Source organism: Hydra vulgaris, chromosome 13 (genome assembly GCF_038396675.1).
Source record: "Hydra vulgaris chromosome 13, alternate assembly HydraT2T_AEP".
Lineage (NCBI taxonomy): Eukaryota > Metazoa > Cnidaria > Hydrozoa > Anthoathecata > Hydridae > Hydra > Hydra vulgaris.
Genome location: NC_088932.1, coordinates 20,922,501 through 20,940,593, shown reverse-complemented (window position 1 = coordinate 20,940,593; position 18,093 = coordinate 20,922,501). Strand labels below are relative to the sequence as shown.

The 18,093-nt window shown below is 27.2% G+C and overlaps 1 protein-coding gene across 1 annotated transcript in view; it reads right to left on the bottom strand.

Moving 5' to 3' along the window:
- LOC100214623 (uncharacterized) overlaps positions 1-18,093 on the bottom strand; it is an 86,032-nt gene that overhangs the window by 64,171 nt on the left and 3,768 nt on the right. The window contains exons 2-4 of the mRNA XM_065814924.1: positions 15,772-15,828; positions 15,425-15,452; positions 13,726-13,780 (exon numbers count right to left, since the gene is read on the bottom strand). Of these exons, the coding sequence (XP_065670996.1) occupies positions 13,726-13,780; positions 15,425-15,452; positions 15,772-15,828 (140 nt within the window). The remainder of the gene's footprint in view (positions 1-13,725; positions 13,781-15,424; positions 15,453-15,771; positions 15,829-18,093) is intronic.

Here is an 18,093-nt window from a genome sequence, read left to right as displayed (position 1 = left end):
TTACTGTTTCTGGTTTTTTATGACTTCATTTTACTGTTTCCAATAAACTCTTTTTAGTTTTTAGTCATCTTTTCAATTTAAATTCCATAATAATATATTATATAAATAACTATTTAACAAGATAATAAAAAAATAATATTAAATTATATTAAATTATCTTAATTATTTTATATTATATCAGGCCTTGTTAAGAAGCGCTACGCAGCTCGCATTTTGCTTGCGAAAAGGCCTACGCGTTCAGCAGTTTTGCGCTACGCAAAAACTTATATCTTTTAGAATATTTAAATTATCTTTTGATTACCGTTAACGTGACGTTTATTCAGAAGAAATAAAGTCGTAAGTAAAAGCATTTAACCGCAATTGTAAAATAATAGATTTTTTTGTTAAAGAAACAGTTTGTTTCATAATTTTTTTTTTGTTATTTAAAATCAGTTAAAAAAAAAAAGTGTTTTAAGTTTTATCTTAAGGAATTAAATATATAAATTCCTTTTAAATATAAAAATTATTTTTAGTCATAATTAGTTTAAAAAATGCACGATTTATTTTGATGTAATTATTTTATTAATAAGATATTTTGTTTATTGTTAATTCAATAACGTAAAGTTTTAATGACGTTCATTTAATTTATGAAAATAAATTATGATCACGAATATGTTATCGGTAACTGATAAATAACAAAAAAAAACTTTATTGTTTAAAAACATTATTAAAAAGAGTTCACAAATTAAATAAGAAAAAATGTATTAACAGTTAATAAAATAACCAAAAACCAAATATAAAATCATAAGAAAATAAACTAATATTTTACTTTTCATGAAAAAAATATTTTTTTCAAAATAAAATTTAGTTCATATTTGAAAAAAATAATAAAAATGATTTTTTTAATAAGAACTTTGATTTTATTTGTAACTTTTGTTATAGTGAGAAAAAAACAAACTGTTTGTATGATTTTTAACGCGTTAATAAAATAACTTTAATTACAATGCGGTACTTGAAAAGACGCTAGTGACGCAATATAACTTCTAACGATGCAAAATATATTTGCTGAGTTGAGTTACTTAGAAATGCGTTACGCGTTTTCGCTACGCAGCGAAATCTCGTAACAAGGCCTGTTATATTAATAGTATTAAGTAAAGCTTTTTGAAAAAAAAAATTAAATATTTCAGAAAAACAAACATTTTTGTTGTATTACTCATATATATATATATACTACTCAATAATAAATATAAAAAATAAAAAAGTATACAAAAATTAAATTAAAAAATTTAAATTAAAAATTTAAAGTTAAAAATAAAACATAGTTGTTGAAAATAAAACTTAAATCATGAACAGATAATCATCTGTATTTAGAAATTTGAAATCTGTATTTAAATTATAAATTAAAGGTGGAATGCAAGAAACGAACTTGAGTCAATTTCGACTTGAACTTTACTTTGTAATCAATAGCAGCAGAGTATTTTTTGAGGGGAAAACCCATACTTTGCCACTATTGGTTACAATGTAAAGTTCAAGTCAAACTTGACGCAAGTTCGCTTCTTGCATTCCGCCCTAAATTCCACTATAGTTATTTTTTGCAGCAAATTTTGCAGCTATTTACAAATTATTTTGAAACAGCTGCAGGTACTGCAAAATCACTGTAACTGTCAGTTTCAGTCAGTTAGGTCAAATTTTAGGTGGCAAATACCCATGTCTTAAAAAAAAAAGCAAGATGTTATTTCCACCTTATATAGAAGAATAGACATGGATAATCAAAACCTGCTACTTGTTCTTAATTTTCTATTGTGTATGGCTGTAAAAACCTTATTGACACTTATGTTAGGACATACATTTAGCAGTTTAGGTAAGTGCATTTTCTCGGTAAAGTGCTGCATTATAAAATATCTAAGTGCATTAACAAGTAAAATGTAAACTTGCAACAACGAGTTGTTGATTTTGGATGCAAAAAAGTGGCAGCAACATTCACAACTTTTGTTTTTTTGTTCAGTAATGATGCTCTCTTGTTTATTATATGTTTATTATATATATGGCAGGTTTAAATAAGCATTTTTTTAAATAAAAAATTGTTAGAGAAAAAAAAAAAAAAAAGATTTACGAATAAAGATTTAAAATCAATCACAAATTTTTTCATCAATTATAACTCATCAGAAGTCCAAATACATATTTATGAGCTTTTGATAACTCTTTACTAACGAAACACCGTAAAAAACGAAAAAACTTGATAAACGATTTCCAACTAAATTATATAAATATATATATAATTTAGTAGGAAATATATATTTATACAATTTTCGCATAAAAACATCGCATAAAATAATAATCAAGGCAAACAAAACATCTAATTTGTATAAATTATCTAAAGATGAATACAACAAACTGTTAACAAACGCAATTACTTCCACCTACAAAAAATTGATGCCAGAATTAAACGATCAAATAAATAAGGAAGGAAAAAACCTTTTAATCCACCATGAAGTGTATAACAATATTGAGATAAACCGATCGTCCGGCTGTTTTTTCATTTTAAAAGACCATAAGAATAATTTTATTAACAACCCTTCAGTTTGCCTTTTAAATCCTTCAAAAAACGAGGTAGGTAGAATTAGTAAAGTCATTTTATCTAAAATTATTCCAAATTAAAAAATAAACTAAAGTTGAATCAATGGCAAGGCACCCAATTTGTTATAGACTGGTTTAAAAAAAATCAAAAATAAATACCTTTGCAAAATTCTAATTTTTGATATAAATGATTTTTACCCATTATTAGTGAAAACACTCTTACTAATGCAATTAGTTTCCCCAAACAACATGTTATTATAAATGATGGCAATAAAAAATTAATATATCATGCAAGACTACCTTTAAATTTTAAAAACGATGAAGCTTGGATAAAGAAAAGAGGGGGATTAATGTGCGAAGTAGTTTGTATTTTCATATTGTTTCAGCTCTCTCAACATTACGATAAAAATATTTTTGGCTTGTATCATGACGACAGACTTGCTATTTTTGAAAACAGAAGCGGCTAACCAATGGAAAAAATTAAAAAGCATTTTACGCATATTTTTTAAAGTAACAACCTACTTATCTTCATCCAGTTTAATATTAAGGTTGTCAATTGTCTTGATGTAACATTGAACCTGATTGACAGTACTTATCAACCATATTGTAAACCTAATAACCAACTTTTGTATATTCATTCTGATTCAACCATCCACCCAATATAATAAAAGAGACCCCCCACACTATTGAGTTACGATCATCGACTATGGCAGTAAATGAAACTGTGTTCAATAATTCCATTCTTCCGGATGAAGAGGCTTTTTGTAAATCAGAATACAATTCAAAACTCACCTACCAATCGCAAATAAACAAAAATCAAAAAAGACATCACAAACACAAAATTATATGGTGCAACCCCCCGTTTAGCAAAAATGTTGAAACTAAAATTGGAAATGGCTTCTTAGCTTTAATTGACAAGAACTTTCCAGTAGGACACAGGCTTCATAAAATTTTTAATCGAAACTATATTAAAGTTCGCTTTAGTTGCATGCCTAGGATCAAGTCTTTAATAAATGCATATAACAACAAAATTTTACAAAGGGATAAAAATAAAACATCAAAAAAATGCAACTGCATAGACAAAGAAATTTGTCCGTTAAATAACCAATGCCTTTCTAACAATGTCGTATACCAAGCTACTGTAAGTTCTGGAGATCCTCAATTCAAAGATAAAGTTTATTTCGGTATAAGTGAAACCACATTTAAATTAAGATATGCCAACCATCTTAAATCTATCAATGCACCCAAATATAAAAAATGACACTGAACTTTCCAAAGAAATATGGAAGCTAAAATCGAAAAATATAAAACCTGTTGTTACATGGAAAATAATAGCACGATGTAGGCCCTACAATCAAGCATCAAAAGTTTGTAATCTTTGTCTCCAAGAGAAATTTCACATATTATCAAAAAAAAGGAGAAAACTTACTTAACATAAGATATGAAATAACATCAAAGTGCCGCCATTCAAAGAAATTTTTACTATCCTTATTCAACATCAGGGACTAAAACCGTTGATGTCTTTTTGTTTTTGTTTTGTTATGTTTTTGTAACGTCAGAACTCATTCCACCGTAATTTTGATTTGTAATTTTTAACAGTTTTCAAGTGACGAAATACACAATAGCTGATGATTGCCAAAAGGCATGGAACTCAGAGTTCCATCAAAAGTTGTTTTTATTCATTTTATATAAATAAATATTGCTCTATTATTTAATAATGTTCAGCACTCTTTAACGCACAAGAGTGTTTGTATTATTATTATTATACCATAATAGTACATTATCTATTTTGTATATATATATATATATATATATATATATATATATATATATATATATATATATATATATATATATATATATATATATATATATATATATATACATATATATATATATATAAATATATATATATATATACATACATATATACATATACATATATACATACATATATACATATATATATGCATATATATATACATATATATATATATATATATATATATATATATATATATATATATATATATATATATATATATATATATATATACAAGTTGGAAACGTAAACTTTTAAACTATTTTGGGTTACAAAGGCTGTTTATTTTACGATAATATGTTTAGAAACGGTTGCTAAATGGCAATTTTATAGAAAACTCTTTATAATTTGAACTAATTTAATAGAGCGAATATATTTAGCATGAAGGCTAGTATAACCAATTATAGAATAATTTATTTTTTTAATAATTATATATTTTTATTTTAGGTTTTAGGTTTAGATTGCTATATGTGCTTTTATTTATGTACTTCGAAAATTTCAGTTCAAAAACTTTATTAGTTGCAGAGAATTTTAGGAAACAGATCCGATCCTTAAATAAAGGATCCTAAAGTGATCCTTTATTGTCCTTTATCTCATAAATTGGGCGCATCTGCAATAAATTCAATAACCTTTTTTAACATCACTCTTAATTATTTTTAATAACTATGCACAAAACAACTATTTTATTTGAAGAAATCAGTTAATTAAATTTTTAATTTTAATCGTAGAAAACCGTAGTTATTATTTTCATTTAGAAAAAGTTATTTGAAATAATTTGCTTTAACTACTGCAACTTCAAAAATTCAAAAAACATAACGCTGCAGTTAAAGTGCATAAAACATAAAAGCAGTAACTTTTTCAACACAGATAACAGTAGCATTAGTAGCCTATTCAGTCTAGTAACAAGGGTTGCATGTTATATTTGAGAAATATCAGCATTTCTAATGTTTCTGGGTTTTGGCAAGCTCAGCAATCACTAATTGTCACCACATATACTGAAAACACACTTTCATTCCCATTATTTGTACCAGGAATCGCCAACAACTTTCTAGTAATCAATGCCATTGATGAAAGCTTATGTTCAGGGTCATAGTCTTTCCAGAATTGCAATGCATCACACGCTGTCATGGGCAGTGTCAAGTATTTGTCAAGTTTATGTCTTATGCCATTACTGTTAGCCTTAGACAATGGAGTAGCAGCTGTTTTAAAGTCTGTCTGCAAATCATACAATTCAGGGTCAGCTTTACTCTTTTTTGAGTAGAAAGAGGCAGTTGATCTTAACAACTGCTTTCACCAATGCTATCCATAGCTGTACTGCCTGAGCCCTTGCGTATCACCGAAAATATCAAAGTATTAACAGTGCCATGTTGCGCAAGGATGGTGTCCCTGTTTGTACTTTTGGTGTGCATTGTCAGTGATTCTTGGCTCCAGTGTCAGTGATTCTGTAATGCATTAAGCCCACAACCTTTGCCTTTCACAATCCCTAACTCAAATAGTCAACTTTCCAACTCGCTTTCCTGACAACCCGAATCATTTACCTCTCTACTCGACTTATGTCTTGTTTCTGATCCTAGTCAGTGCTCAGTTTCTCCACATTCACCTTTAGGTGCTTCTGATCACAGTTTGATCTCACTAAAACTAATATCTCATTCTTCTTCATCATCTGAATCCCCCTATTATCGTACCTCTTACAACTACCTTAAAGCTGACTGGGATTCTTTCCGTGATTTTCTTCGTGATGACCCTTGGGTAGAAATCTTTTGTCTTCCTGTCGACAAATGTGCTTCTTACATAACTTCGTGGATTTAGGTTGGCATGGAATCTTTTGTTCCCTCTCAATAATTCCAGGTCAAGTCTCACTCTCCTCCGTGGTTTTCCTCACACTGTGCTGCTGCAATTGCCAATCGAAACAGTTACTTCCATATTTATCAGCAAAACAAATCTCCATAAAACAGACGTCTGTTTATTACTGCTATAAACCATTGTAAAAAGGTTTTGTCTAACGCCAAAGCCCGCTATTTTCAGGTCATGAAATCTCGAATCTCATCTCAAAAATTAGGCTCTCGTGACTTCTGGAGAATCTTTAAAAGTATTAATAATAAGGGCAAATCTTTAATTCCACCACTCTTGTATGATTCAGACTTTGTCACCTCACCAAAAGACAAAGCTGAATTGTTTGCTAAAAACTTTTCATCAATATCACCTCTAGATTCCACTAGTTGCGTTCTACTTGATATTGCCAACAAACAGGTTGATCCATTGCTTGACATTCGTATCACTCCAGCTTCTGTATCAACGACATCTGTTATCCCTATCTTCAAAAATTCTGGGATCTAATTCGTCTAGCTACCGTCACAATAGTCTTCCTCCTATCATTAGCAAGGTTTTTGAATCTTTAGTTAACAAACACTTAATTTCTCATCTTGAATCTAATGACTTACTTTCTGACCATCAATATGGATTTCGACCTTCTCGTTCTACAGCTGATTTGCTAACAGTAATAACTGATAGGTTTTATTGTGCATTAGATAAAGGTGGAGAGGTTAAGGCCATCGCTCTTGACATTTCTAAAGCTTTTGATAAAGTTTGGCATGCTGGTCTTCTCCATAAGCTTTCCACTTATGGTGTATCTGGCAACATCTTTAAGATTACTGAATCCTTCCTTTCCAATTGTAGTATAAAAAGTTGTCCTTGATGGACAGCACTATTTTTCTTATTCTGTAACTTCAGGGATTCCTCAAGGTTCTATCCTTGTCCCTATACTCTTTTTAATTTACATCAACAATCTTCCAGATATTCTCACATCTAAGACGGCATTGTTTGCTGATGATACTACTATTTATTCTTGTCGTGATAAGAAACTAACACCCTCTGATTGCTTGGAGGGGGCATTTGAGTTTTAAAAGGATCTCACTTTTGCTATAGCATGGGGACTCACAGTGGCTGGTGAACTTCAATAGAGATAAGACTCAATTTTTTTAGTCAATCCTTATTGCAATAGTTTAGATCTTCCTATATTTATCAACGGTGATGTACTCGATGAGTCATCTACTCTTCATCTTCTAGGATTAACTCTTACTTCCAATCTTTCTTGAAAACCATATATCAAATCAGTTGCAAAATTAGCATCAGCAAAGGTTGCATCTCTTTATCGAGCTCATAACTTTCTTACTTGGGATTCTATTCTCTATCTCTATAAATCTCAAATCCGTCCTTGTATGGAATACTGTTGCCATATCTGGGGCGGATCTTCTAATGATGCCCTTTCTCTTTTAGACAAGGTGCAAAAACGCATTGTAAACATAGTTGGACCTGCTCTTGCAGCCGACCTCCGTCGTAATGTTGCTTCTCTTTCTCTTTTCTACAAATACTATAATTGGCACTGCTCTAAAGAGCTAGCGTCTCTTGTGCCATCAACTAAAATTCATGCTCATGTTACTCATCATTCAATTAAGTCTTATCCTTTTTATGTGAATGTTCCTAAGTGCTCCAAAAATGCTTATTCGTCTAGTTTTTTTCCTCGAACATCAGCTCTTTAAAATTCGCTTCCTTTATCATGCTTTCCTGATTCATATAATTTGCAATCTTTTAAGTCGTCCGTCAATCGTTATCTTGCTCTACAATCTTTATCTTTTCTCTTTCAGTAACTTCCAACTTTAATTAGTGGCTGATTGCAGCCTTGTTGGAAGCGAAGATGTTTAATAAAAAAAAAAAAAAAAGTGTTGAAAAAGATATAATTTTGTCTACCATACTACGCACCTTTGAATAAACAAAACTGCGATCTTCTGCACTGACGAAAAACAAGTATTTGTAAGAAGGAACAATTAGTGATGATAGCTTATGCAAAGGATAAATATACTTTTTATTCAAGCTAGGCAGAAACGTTTCCTTCAAATAACCCTCACTGCCTGAACAATTGATCTTATATACTGCCCATAAACAAAATAGTATTATGTAAAGTGTTGTAAACTTATGTTACCTATTATGTATTGTAGACTTATTTTATGTGTCAGGTTATGATAATTATGTTATATTATATATCAAAATTTAAAATAACTATAAATATGTACATAATTATGTTATGTTTTATTTTAAGTATTGTAGACTTCTGTATTATGTTATGTATTATGTTATGTATCGTAGTGCAAATTGAAAAATTTTTACTACTATAAATCTCTTTTCAGTTTAGTTAGGGTTAGGACAGTTTGTTCGGTTCAGCTAGGTTGTACATAAGGTTCTAGTTCCGCTTGTTTGGTTCATTTCCTATTTCTAATATCAACCGTTGGAATAGAGAAAAATGAGGTCCGGAATATATTGCCAACCATATATAACCAAAAATTGCACCAGGTTGGCAAAAAAAGTTTGACACGAAGGGGTTACCATAAAACATTAAAACGAGTTCAGCAATTTTTTGCTAACCTCAAACACTTTGAGGTTGACAATTAGGTCAGTACTGTCAAATGCGGACCCTAATTTTGAGGGCTGATATATATATATATATATATATATATATATATATATATATATATATATATATATATATATATATATATATATATATATATATATATATATATATATATATATATATAATATATATATATACATATATATATACATATATATATATATATATATATACATATACATATATATATATATATATATATATATATATATATATATATATATATATATATACATATATATATACATATATATATATATATATATATATATATATATATATATATATATATATATACATATACATATACATATATATATATATATATATATATATATATATATATATATATATATATATATATATATATATATATATATGAAGACCACACGGGTAAAACCACAGATGTCCACTTTTTGAAAATTTCAAGTTTTATATATTTTTATGATATTTTAGTACTAAGCTATCTTAGTTTGAAAATTCATAACAAAAAAATTATGTTTTAAGGTTCTACGGTCATTTAAAAAAAAGGGCAACTTTGAAACAACCACTGTTGTCCAATGTTTACCGCGTAAAAAACACAGTTGTCCAAGTTATTTATATTTAAACCAATAATAATAAAAGCGTAAGTCACATGACTAACTTTTATCCTTAAGAAAATTACGTCGGATGAAGTAAACAACATTATGTTCACAGAAAAATATTTAAAAAAAAACTATATATATATATATTTATATTTATATATATATATATATATATATATATATATATATATATATATATATATATATATATAATAAGTTTTTTTTTTATAATGACAAAAATTTTCTCTTGAATTATTTCAACTTTTGTTTTTATTCATAAAGTGTACCTTTTGTATCCTAACAAAGTAAAAAATCGACTCAATTTACTGATTTTGACTATTGGAAACAGATGGTCTGATGATGTATGTTCTATGCAGCATGATTATCAATTATCTTAAATGTAAAAGATATCAAACTAATTTGCAATTTATGTGCTAGGCAAAATATAAAATGAAAAGATTTAGATTGATTTTATTTTCTAGTTCATAAAACTAAAAAGCTTTAATAGCATTACTATTTCACTACTAATTAGAACTCTGTTACATTCTGTATAGGCATGACACCTACAGAATGTGATAAAAACATGGCCGTTGCAAATCAAAAGTTTCTGTCAGAAACACTAGACGATCTCACAAAAAACCATAATAATTCAGTATTATATATAAACATGAACCAAGAAAAATTTCTGAAATTTGCAGAGTTTCAAAGCCAAACTTCTTGGTTGTTTGTTCATTTAAGACATGTTCACTTAAAGAAATTAAAAAATTAAAGGCTAGTTAAAATTTAATTATGTGGAAAATCAAAAATATTTAATTTTGTGTATGTTACATCCCATATGTTTAGATCAAAGATCAAAGTGCTTGATAAACTGAAACAAGCATACATAGTTCTGTTGCCTCTTTTTTGTTAAAAATTTCAAAACTCATTAAACGTTTTTCAACAGGTCAAAATAAGACATTTGATACTCTTTTATCTTATTTTTGAAAAATTTATTTTATTTTTCTTTGAAATTAAAAAAACACATTTTTATTAACGTTGTGTTCACAAATAGTTTTTGTATGGCTTATACAAACTTGATATAAAGTGATGGTACAAAGACATCATGGAATCATCTATGATAAATAGATGAGGTTGGGGAAGAGAAAAGGTTGCAATGGTATTTTGTATAAAGTTAAAAGAAAAACTTTCATATAATTTTTTATTTGAATTTTTTTAATGTAAATAAGGAAGGGGGGGGGGCAGCTTTGTTATCCCATCACACACTTAGTACGTTGTCGTTGTATATTACAATGTGTTACCATCAACCTTTAAAAAAATAAGTGCTCTAAAAGGTTACAAGCTAACGTGGTTTATGAGTTGATGAATTTACTACGGAAAAACCACAGATGTCCAAAATGAGTGTCTTATTTTCAACGGTGAATAATGTGAATAAATAATTCTTGTATTTAGCACAAACATTGCATTTATATATTGTTTTAGGACTAAATAGTCATAAAAATATATTTTTAATTAAATATATTATTAATAAGCAGATATCTAATGTCACTAAACACTAAATTTCATTTTTCTCAAAATGAGAAAAATGTGACATCTGTGGTTTTACCTGTGTGGTCTTCATATATATATATATATATATATATATATATATATATATATATATATATATATATATATATATATATATATATATATATATATATATATATATATATATATATATATATATATATATATATATATATATATACAACCCTTGGAATTAGGAAAATTGAGGTCGGCAATAATTTGCCGACCTCAATCTTTTAGAGGTCGGCATCAGGTCGGCAAAAATTATTTGATACAAAGGTCTAACCGTAAAACATAGAAACGAGGTCGGCAATTTTTTGCCGACCTCAAACACTTTCAGGTCGGCAGTTAGGTCGGCATTGCCGAATGCCGACCCTAATTCCGAGGGTTGTATATATATATATATATTTATATATATATATATATATTAGAGGTATGAATAAAAAACTTTTTAAGAATTTTTAATTCCCCATGTCACCATGAGTGGAGAAATTATGTTTGTTAGTAGAAAATATAAGTTTTTGGTGAATCAATTTTATCGAGGTTTGAAAAAGCTGAGACTTCAAGAAGATGTACTACAGTTGTTAAAATATTAGTGAAATGAATAAGATGCCAACAGAAAAGCGTATTATTGATCGATTTAAAAGTTTGTCATCAAATGTGAAAACCAAAAAGGAGAGAGTTGCAATTGTGGCTAAAGAAACTGAACTACTATGGAGAAAGCTGAATATTCCAATTTTACAAGGGAAATCAGCATCAGAAAGAAAAATAGAAAATGTATTGAAAAAACTTGACAAAGATAGTCAAACTCAACATTTTACTTAATTGTTTAACATAACTAATGAGAAAGGTGAGTGGTTGTGTCAGGAAGATATAAAGTTTTATGGTCTGCAAATATCAACAAATGGAAGAGTTGGATATTGTACCACAATTGAAGATACTGAAGGTATTCATCTAAAAAAACTAGTGTTGATAAAGAAACAAACATCCATCAATCAAGACCAAGATTTCAATGAATCAGCAAGTGAAGGAGGTTATTCAGAAACTGAAGAGCAGTGTTCCAGCAGCTGAAGATGTTGAAAGTGTTCCAGAAGCTGAAGATGTTGAAAGTTCATCATCATCATCCAAATGACAAACAACAAATTTGGCAGTAAATTTAGTGATTTATGTGAATATTAGTACGAAAAAATAAAGTCTGCAAAACTCTATCAAAAGGTGGATTTTTTATTTCTACTCCAACTCAAAGTGGTTTCTACAAAGGTGTTATGAAGAAAGGAGAAAAGTTGAAAGCAAATTACATGGAGAACTTAAAAAATGAAAAGTGGTCTTTACGCTTTGTTGGAAAGGACATAAAAAATGGAACACCAAGAAGTTGTTTTGAAAATGAAATCAAAAGAGAGAGAGATTAGACTTATTGTGCTCGAGCTGTTGAATAGAAAAGGTGAAAAAATATTTAATGGGATAAAGCTTGTGCTGAATGAATAAGAGCTGTGGCCAGCCATAAAAATGATTGTATCTGACACAACATCTGCAAATACAGGAATAAGAACTGGTGTAGTAACATTGTTACAGAAACATTTCAAAATGATTGGACTAGAAAAGCCTAGTTTTATAGGATGCCAACACCAAATATTACTCTTTTAAAACATGTCATGAATGATCTTTTTGAAAGATCAACAACATTACCAAATCTTCATTACTCTTTTGTGACAAGATTATTGCAAGAGTAAAAGAACCTGAAGTTATTATTTCAGAATACTGAAAATCCTTTGAAGAAAGTGAATTGGACATGCTGGCGAGATGACATAGATTTCCTGCATCACTTAATAGCTTGTTATAGAAAGTTTAAAAGCACAGGTACATTTCAAATCACTTCCTGCTATAAGCAATGCGAGATAGAACTTGAGAGCAATTTTTGTTCTACTTGCTTACATTTTAACACCAGATTATCAAGAATTAAAATCTGATCAAGCAGCATGCTACTTTATCTATGGTCAGGGGGTGATATATGGTTTGGTGATGACTACTTTAATCCTGCAGGTTTTGTTAATCTATTAGAAGCATGCAATAAGCATGCAAAAGCATTAAAATTGTTGAAGACATTTTGGTCCAGAGAGCCAACACCGATTTCAGCACAACAATTAAATATATGTGCAGAACGTGCTATAAAAGTGATGCAAGATTTAGTGCCTTTATGTCATAGCATAGAGAAACTTAACATTAAATACTTATTGTCAAATACACTGTAAAAATATTTAATTATTCATGTTTTATTGGTTATCCATAAAGTACAGGAACATGTGTGGCAAAATTACATTTCTTATACTCCATAAGTCTTCTATTTAAATAGGGGGGGGGGGGGGGTGAAGGGTTCTCTTTATTGAGATATAGTTGATTTTTGCATAAAAACTCCAATAAATTGTGCATGGGGATACAGTGTTGCAAAGTTGTCATACCCCTAATATATATATATATATATATATATATATATATATATATATATATATATATATATATATATATATATATGTATGTAAAGAAAATACTTGTAAATGCTATAAATGAACATATACTAAATATAAAATATTAAATATAACACAAAAGTGTAAAGAACAAAATTAGCTATAGTTATATTATTGCAAAGCCAATTGAAGACTTATTAAAATTTTAAAACTTTTTTAGACACAATTTATTGTTAACAAACAAAATATTTTACAAAATATAAAAACCTGCTAAATATTCTTGAAAAAAACAGTGATGAAGCAATTAATCCAGCATCTTTACCTAAATACAAATGATCATACTGTCAAGTATACAATTGTAATTGAAAACCTAGTAAAAATTTTATAAAACCTAGTAAAAATTTTATAAAAAAAGGAAAAAATAAACAAAATAAAATGAAGGAATCTATACCAATAAATAAATGCAAAAAAAGTAGTTTTAAATAAAAAGTTTTCAAATTCCTGATACAAGTCATGCTCTGTATCATGAAAAATTGATAGATCAAAGCAAAGAGTATGGTAGTAAAGTAAACGAGGCAAATAGAAAAGTAATAATATAATAATAATAAACATAAATAGAAAAAAAATGAAGTTAAAGAAAAGTATATACAATGTATTTTATTTGATGGTAGAAAAATAAAATAAAAAGTTTAATATGATGAAGATGGCAAATATCAAGAAAGTGAGATCAAAGATCATTATTGTTTTTGTTCTGAACCTGGAGGAAAAAATTCATTTCATGTTGTGAATGACTCAGAGGAGTGAGAAGGCTGAACATCTGCTAAACATATTGCTGAACAACTCTATGATTGGATAACAACACATAGGGTTGAAAACCAATTAGTTGTGTGATTGGAGCAAACTCAACTAACTTTAACAAAAGTTTAATTTTTATTTTATTAAATTGTAATACTTTTATCATCATTACTATATTTTAATATATTTATATTTTTATATATATCTTTATCTTTATTTTTTATATTTATCCAATATATTATATGCTGAATTTACTAAAAATGAAAACAATAGGTTAAAAGGGTGGAGTCATTCAATATTTAGAGAAGAAAATAGAATTCTAACTAATCTGGATTATTTGTGTTTTACATACCAATAAGTTGCCACTCCACTTTGTACGGCAAAAAATTAACTGACAGCAGATTCACAGGTAATATTGAAAAATTTATTAACAAAGCAACATTTCTTCCTATTGCTAAACACACTACTCAGCTAGAAATTATTGTAGAGTTAATTTATTTTGAAAAGGAAGTTGTATATATATATATATATATATATATATATATATATATATATATATATATATATATATATATATATACATATATATATATATATATATATATATATATATATATATATATATATATATATACATATATATATATATATATATATATATATATATATATATATATATATATATATATATATATATATATATATACATATATATATATATATATATATATATATATATATATATATATATATATATATATATATATATATATATATATATATATATATATATATATATATATATATAGTTGAGGAGGCTTTTTTTTAAATTGTGGTTACAACCATCTGTCAACTCTTTAACTCCAAAACACAAGCAAGGCCACTACATTGAGAAACAAGTTAAACATAGTACTACAAAGGACATGGTAGGGATCAAACTTATAACTTTTTACTTACTAAGTGAGTGCTCTACCACTACATCACTACAACATTTTAATTAGCTTACACTTATTTAGTTAATTATTTCACAAATGTCTTAAAAACAAGCACTATTTTGCTATTTATAGATTATACCTAAGCATGTTTTAAATTTAGTTAACAGTGTATGAACTTTATTATTAAATAAAAACAATAAATTAATAAATAATATATATTACAACTTTATAGTTACCTGCTTGAACTTCTGATGCTCCAAATGACTAAAAAAATGAAAGAAACAAACAAACAAAATAAATATATGTATAACAAATTTCAATAAATAATAAATTTTGAAAATTAAAAAACTCCAAAACTTTTAAAACACTATTTAACACTGTCTAAAAAAAGGTTATCTATTTAGTAATTCTTTATTCAACATGTGTTTTTTGATTATCTTCTATATATATAATCTATTTTGAAAATATATAATCCTGTTTTCTATTCTTAATCTTTTATTTATAACTTTACTAGTTGTTCTATTTTATTTATTAACTATTTATTTTACTATTTAAAATAGTTTAAATCAAAAAATGAAATTACCTTGACAAGTTTTGGCAAGTAAGAGAAAACAGTTGTCATCGTCATGGCATCAATAAGCTAAAAGAAACAATCATGATAAGGTACTTACTTTATTATTACAAAACACATTAGACAAATACAATTACAATTAGGCAGTACAGTTTAACAAATTAGATTAAAAAAAACAGTTTTTGAGTTATAAAGCAAAGTCATATTTACATCTTCTTAATTTCAATTAACTTTTTATAGTACTTTTAAATTTTATTTAATTTTTGTTACTATTTGTCACTTTAAATGTATAATAATAGAAATTTCCTTAGTCTTTTGAGCAAACTTCACTGAGAATAATGTATTGCCTCTATTATAAATTGTAAGTTAGTTTCTAAGAGTGTGAAAAAGAAAATAATTGCTCTTGAAAAATATTTTTTTTTCAAATGAAATTAAAAGATTAGGCATACCTAGATAACTAAATACAAAAAAATAACACAAAAGAAATGCCCTTGTATTTACCAAAACAAGATGTTTTCATTGGCTAAATGAGGAGCCCATTTGCAAAACATCTTTGTAGGATAATAGAATGAAACTTTTTTGCATGTTAGTAACGCATTACTACTATATTATGCACTCTTAACATGTTCTTTAATTTTAAAAAAATATGTTGCTGCATTTTCAAAAAAGTTTAAAATGTTCAACTTACATAATTATATACTTCGAATTTATAATAGTGAAAATAGTAAAAAAACATTCATTTAATTTAAATAAGAGAACAGAATAATATTATTTTTTTTCAAATAAAACTTTTTTTATTATTGGCACTTTATTCCGATATTTTGACATAATTATAGATTGATGATTGATCTACTTGTTGAGAGTTTGAAAATTAAAAGGACTATCAAAATACCAATTTTATTATCAATATTTACTCAAGACATTAACAATGTTTTATTTGCATTAAAAGCAATTAGACATAACTTAGATTACAACACTAAGGGTGGAATGCAAGAAGCGAACTTGAGTCAAGTTTGACTTGAACTTTACTTTGTGACCATGAGAAGCAGAGTATTTTTTAAGAGGAAAACCCATACTCTGCCGCTATTGGTAACAATGTAAAGTTCAAGTCGAACTTGACTCAAGTTCGCTTCTTGCATTCCACCCTAAATATTGTGGACTAAAAAGTTAGAGTTTGTAGCTGCAACAAGTTATAATAAAAGAAAATACTATAATAAATTATTTAATTGGATATGTTAGAACCAACAACTTTCTTTTAAAAAAAAAAGATAGATGTCTCAATGAAATAATAGTATAAAAAAATCAGTTTACACCAGGCACCAGTTCATGATTTTGAGACATTGTTTAACAGCTGAAATCAAATATTAGGTGTTGTATAGTTGGTAGAACAAGCACCTGACTTTTTTATAGAATGGCAAATATATTATATATGTATATATATATATATATATATATATATATATATATATATATATATATATGTATATGTATATGTATAGATCTATAGCTTGTTGTCTTTGGGAAGAGCGGAAGGAAAAAAGTGATTCTTACGCCAACACATACGTCACTTTTAATTACTTTTGACTTTCGTCCAACATTTGCGTGTTGGACGAAAGTAAAAACCATTCATTTAATTACAAATAAATCGTTTTTAAAAATAACCACAAAAACGCAAATTTAATTGACCAGAATGTTTTAAAAACATTCTGAATGTTTTTAACAATATAAACAAAGTTTTTATTTTTATTTTTTTAATAAAATGTAATTATTTAGTTTTTTTAATTAAATGTTTTTATTTTTTTATTTTTTTACTGTAAATCATGCGCGGAGTGCTACTACATCGACTATCTTATAGCCTGACTCGCAAGGGAGTGCTGCTACATCGACTGACAAATAGCCTGACCCGCAAAGGAGTGCTGCTACATCGACTGACAAATAGCCTGACTCGCTAGGGAGTGCTGCTACATCGACTGACAAATAGCCTGACCCGCAAGGGAGTGCTGCTACATCGACTGAGGGTTTGGTTTGGGCAGGCAGTCTATCATTATTAAAAAAAAAAAATTCCGGTCTTGCATTTTAATTTTTACTTTTTGTCAACAAAATATGGAAAAAACTTTCGGACAACATCTAAGGGTTCTATATATATATATATATATATATATATATATATATATATATATATATATATATATATATATATATATATATATATATATATATATATATATATATATATATATATATATATATATATATATATATATATATATATATATATATATATATATGTACATATATATTTTTATAATTGCTCTGTTCTTTAAACAACATTGA